This window comes from Danio rerio, chromosome 6 (assembly GCF_052040795.2).
Source record: "Danio rerio strain M-AB ecotype USA chromosome 6, GRCz13ab, whole genome shotgun sequence".
Lineage (NCBI taxonomy): Eukaryota > Metazoa > Chordata > Actinopteri > Cypriniformes > Danionidae > Danio > Danio rerio.
The window spans coordinates 70001-75000 of NC_141026.1; the positions used below are offsets into that span (position 1 = coordinate 70001).

At 56.2% G+C, this 5000-nt stretch overlaps 2 protein-coding genes across 19 annotated transcripts in view; both read right to left on the reverse strand.

Moving 5' to 3' along the window:
* Window positions 1–2850, reverse strand: part of marf1 (meiosis regulator and mRNA stability factor 1) — a 12682-nt gene extending 9832 nt beyond the window's left edge. For 3 of the 18 annotated variants that reach the window (XR_015492929.1, XM_087256267.1, XM_087256261.1), the window contains exons 1-7: window positions 2805–2850; window positions 1617–1943; window positions 1392–1527; window positions 1104–1318; window positions 914–1031; window positions 446–618; window positions 1–307 (exon numbers count right to left, since the gene is read on the reverse strand). The exon at window positions 1–307 is cut by the window's left edge and continues 122 nt beyond it. Coding sequence is in view for 12 of the 18 variants with exons in the window: in XM_087256267.1 (XP_087112393.1) it covers window positions 1–307; window positions 446–618; window positions 914–1031; window positions 1104–1318; window positions 1392–1527; window positions 1617–1934 (1267 nt within the window). In the remaining 6 variants the exon portion in view is untranslated. Of the gene's footprint in view, window positions 308–445; window positions 619–913; window positions 1032–1103; window positions 1319–1391; window positions 1528–1616; window positions 1944–2020 lie in introns of all 18 variants that reach the window. The other 15 variants (XR_015492933.1, XM_087256272.1, XM_087256268.1 and 12 more) reach the window with 7 other exon arrangements.
* Window positions 2851–2908: 58 nt separating this feature from the next.
* LOC110439853 (uncharacterized) overlaps window positions 2909–5000 on the reverse strand; it is a 2791-nt gene continuing 699 nt past the window's right edge. The window contains exon 3 of the mRNA XM_087256293.1: window positions 2909–4854. Coding sequence (XP_087112419.1) covers window positions 3983–4854 — 872 coding nt within the window. The 3' untranslated portion in view covers window positions 2909–3982. The remainder of the gene's footprint in view (window positions 4855–5000) is intronic.

Here is a 5000-nt window from a genome sequence, read left to right on the forward strand (position 1 = left end):
GCTTCTCCACCGGCATGAAGAGAGCTGCGGCAGCGGCAGCAGTGGGGGGGCGGAGCTCTTCTCCCTCATCCGGCCCGTCCCGAGAGTGCGACACCAGGATGCGCTGGCCCAGCACGTCCTCGTTCTCCATGCGCTTGCGGGCGCGCTCTGCTGCCTCTGCGCTGGCGAATCGCAGCACGGCACAGCCACCGGACACGCCCAGCACTTTCCCTCCACAGTTATTGGAGAGGCGCTGCAGCCGGTTGGCCACCGCTTTGGCATCGCGGTGCATGGGGAGGCGGTGCACAAACAGAAGGCTGACACTGGGCTGTCGTATAGTATGCTTATCGTTATTGCTATGGCAACATTGGCTTATCACTGACAGTCATGCCAATACAGCTGAATTAAATAGACAGAGACACACACACACACACACACATCAGTATTAAAGCAGTGTTTCTCTGACCTGTGTTCGGACCTGCATGCCGGGTGGCAGGCTGGACACCAGCTCCTCGAAGGCGGCGCAGCGGTGGGCGTGTTGCAGCAGGGCCGGCGACGCTTGGCTCTTGTGCAGCAGAATCACCTGGAAGCCGTGCCGGTGCCGCAGGTCGCTCAGCTCACTGCCGAAGTTGACATCCGCTGTGGGAACACAACACCACTCAGCCTACGTCCTTCTATAACAGCATCTCAGACAGTCGTAACCTTCTATAACCCTTTATTCTCTGCCCTGCTTAATCATTTATTAATTAACTAGCGACTGACTAACTCACTACTGTAGTCAAGTTGTACTGTGGTGCTTGTACACTATGATATTCTGAAGGGCTGCTTATGGTCTGTGTGTCTGACTGATGTTATTCTGAAGAACTCCCTGCTGGTTCAGTTCATCTAACGAGGTGACGGAGCCTGTGGGCAGTGTGTGCGCATGCAGACGTACATGACACCACGATGACGGTGGCGGGAGCGGTGTGCGTCTCTGCAAACCGCCGGAGACTCTGCCGCAGTTTGTCGTCTGCTGCGTTTTTGGCAGTGGCGTTGATGTGGGCCACAGTGACCTGCGAGACAAACACACATCAGCACCAGGAGGACACAAAGCACCCGCGGGCCCCGGGGCCTCAGAGGCACACCTGGCAGTTGTTGAGCTCCTGGATGACGGCCTTGTTCTCCTTGTTGATGTCGCAGACGCAGATGAACTCGGCCTCGCGGTGGCCCTGGAAGAAGCGCTCCCGCAGCCTCTGCACCACCGCCGCCGCCGAGCGCCCGCTGGGAACCGCACAGTTCTCGATGTCCCAGAACACGCCAATGGGGGGCAGCGACTCCTGCGTGCTGCTCTCTGCAGGACCTGCGGACACAGAAGAGTCAGAAACTACAAGACACACACAAACACACCGCTCCCCCATGGTGAGTATACATGCCATATTTCTGCACAGGTTTGCCCAGGTGGACCCCCAGCAGCCCGTCAGTCGGTGCTCCAGTCGCACCGCAGCCGTTGCACACCGGGACAGGTGGAGGAATATTGGGCCAGACCTTCTCTGGGTCGACTTGTACACCCTGAAACACAGCAGACTGCCATCAGATCAGGCTCAGGACTTGCACTCCCTGAACCCAGACACCCGTGACACACGCATGGATCCACCCACCTGCCTCCAGCAGTCCTGCACACAGTGAGCGGCCGCCACACACAGCGGCGTGTGCAGAGCACTGGGGCAGACGGGCGGCTCGGCCCGAGGGAAAGAGTGTGGTGCCCGGCGGCACAGACAGAGAGCAGAGCCGGGGCAGGGCAGTGGCCTCAGAGCGGCGCAGGCGGGCAACAGCAGCTCACACATGGAGCACACGCTTACACTGAGGCCCGGAGGTGTGTGTGGGGGCGCGGGACACGCGTGTGCCTGTGGCACGCCACTGTGCACCGGCGGAGGAGGAACATCCTTCAGCTCCAGCACCGGCTTACAGACCTCCATGGAGTCGCTCTGCAGGAACACAAACAGCTCGGTCAGTGCCCGGGAAACATCATTACACACGGTTATCAATAATGTGCAGCTCTCACTCTGCTATATCCAAAGAAGAAGAAAAATCAAGCCTCTGTTAACTCTTCCTCCTCCGAGATCACCCAGAGACTCTCATATTCATCATTACTTTGAGATTTTCCACAGGGGCTTTTACTAGGCTGAACGACTGAGGTGATGTTGGTGTTATATTCACACTTTCTGCTTAGTAAAATAGTTTCTGAAAAACATTCACTGCAAATTCTCAATAGTGAAACCAAATCAGCAGCCAGAGACTATCAGAGTCCAGCACTGCTCAGTGCAAAACCCCACAGTAAACAATATATGGAGCTGCCCCTGGGCGAATATAGACCCACTTTAAAAGCAAAGCCCGTGTTTATAACAGCTCAAACACAGTAAACTCCAGATGAGCCCGTGTGAGTGTGTTTATATCAGCTCTGAGCCGGCACACTCTCCACTGGAGCCGCGCGGAGGACTCTCTCCGCCTGATGAAGCGCCTCAGCTGCGGCTGAACAGGAGAGGACCCGCAGAAACACACAGACCCGCTCAGAAGCAGCCGGGCGGACTGAATCAGCTGAATTACGGCTAACAGTAATGATGATAATATTGGTACGAGTATCGATGATGATGTTAGTATTGATAAGCAGCTCCACACGAGCGTCGCGGGTTGTTTTGTTTGTTGATCCGTGGTTTCCCGCGCCTCCTCCTGTCAGACCCGCTCCGGGCTCCCTCACACACACCGTTAGCCGAGATATTACGGATTATGAGGAGGAAAACTCACACTTTAACGCGTTTTAATTTACGATTTTAACAATTTTAGCTTACCGTCTCGCGCCAGACTCAGCGTCTCCCTGGATACCAGACTTCCGACTTATTGTTGCCGGAAAGCCAGTACAGATGTCGTAAAATGAAAATCACAGAAGCGGAAGTGGTTTAGAATGTTTACTTCGACATGTTAAACACTTTAAAGACACGAATACAAAACACGCTTTAAAAAGGGTCACGCGCTAACACACTGCACTACAGCCCACACACACTAATGCGGTGATGATGAGCTGAATCTGTGCGAGCTATTGGTGAAAGTGTTCGTGTGTGTGCGCGAGAAGTGTTTATTACACACACAGATGAAGAAAACACTCGTGCACGTGAAGATTACAGGTTACACACACACACACTCATCATCATGACTATCTGAAACAATAAATGTGGAGAGATCAACAACACAGAGAAGAGTTTATATTAGTGTATGAGAACACACACACACACACACACACACACACACACACACACACACACACACACACACACACACACACACACACCCCGCTGAGCTGCTTGACGGACACAGGAAAACAGGCTTCAGGTTTATATTAAAACAGTTTCAGAGTGAATCATCAAATACAGGGAATGTGAGATACAGATTCATCATCATCATCATCATCATCATCATCATCATCTTCATCATCTCCTGCTGCACAATATTCAGCTGTAATGAGGGACACACTGGAGGAAGAGCTCACAGCGCACCACTGCAGACCCAGAGTCAGGAAGCAGGAGGCCAAGCGGAGACGTGGAGGAGTCCGTGAAGAACACACACACACACACACACACACACACACACACACACACACACGTGTTCCTGTATCGTGGTGGGGACTCGCGCTGGTGTTTGTGCTGTACAGACTGTGGCCTCTCTCCTCTCCCCTGCAGCAGTGGTTCCGCTCGGACCGTCCAGCACATTCTGTCTGTCCTCCTTCCTGAACACAGCGGGCTCAGATCATCAGCTCCTTCACAGATATATGAGCTGAGCCCTGTGTGACAAATACGAGAGACAAGCAAAGTGTGCAGGACAGGAGATCAGAACCGCTGCCCTAAACTAACCCTACCGACCCGCACGGCCCCTCATCTGCCGGACCCCGGAGCAGGATCAGCTCAGTCTAACGCTCTGTGGCATTCAGGCTCAAGTCCCCACTAGGATATAAAAACACACACGCACACACCCTTTACGCTCGCTCGCCGCTGTGTATGCGCTGGTGCCGCTTCAGCTCTCCGGAGCGGAAGAAGTTTTTCCCGCAGTGTGCGCAGTGGAAGGGCCGCTCGCCGGTGTGGATGCTCTGGTGGCCCTTCAGCCGCTCCAGCCGGGAGAAGCTCTTGTCGCAGTGGCTGCAGCGGTACGGCTTCTCCCCGGTGTGGATGCGCCGGTGCTCCTTCAGGTGTCCGGACTCCGAGAAGCTCTTCCCGCACTGGAAGCACTGGTACGGGCGCTCCCCGGTGTGCGTGCGGTGGTGCCGCTTCAGGTCCCCGGAGCGGAAGAAGCTCTTCTGGCAGAGGGTGCAGCGGTGCGGGCGCTCGCCGGTGTGGATGCGCTGGTGCCCGCGCAGGTGCCCCGAGTCGGAGAAGCTCTTCTCGCACTGCAGACACTTGTAGGGCCGCTCGCCGCTGTGGATGCGCAGGTGCCGCTTCAGGTCTCCGGAGCGGTAGAAGCGCTTGGCGCACTGCGGGCACTGGTACGGGCGCTCGCCGCTGTGCATCCTCTCGTGCTGCTTCAGGTGGCCGGAGTCGGAGAAGCTCTTGCCGCACTGCAGGCAGGCGTACGGCCGCTCGCCCGTGTGGATGCGCTCGTGCCTCTTCAGGTCCCCGGACGTGGGGAAGTTCTTCCCGCACTGGAAGCAGGGGAAGGGCCGCTCTCCGCTGTGGATGCGCTGGTGCCGCTTGATGTCGTTGATGCGGAAGTACTTCCCGCAGTCCTGGCAGTGGTACGGCCGGTCCGCTGAGGGGCGCGCGCTCGCCTGGGGCTCCGTCAGCAGGCTCTTGGGGTCAGACGCTCCGCAGCACGCCGTCAGGCACTCTCCTGTCTGCTGCTGCAGGTGCTGAGCTGCGCACACACACACACACACACACACACACACACACACTGAGCATGAGCGACACTAGAGGAGCAGCTCTCACTATACTACTGCAGGAGCGGCGGGGAGACTGACACACTCAGGAGAACAGTACACTCTGAATCTGAACATGTTA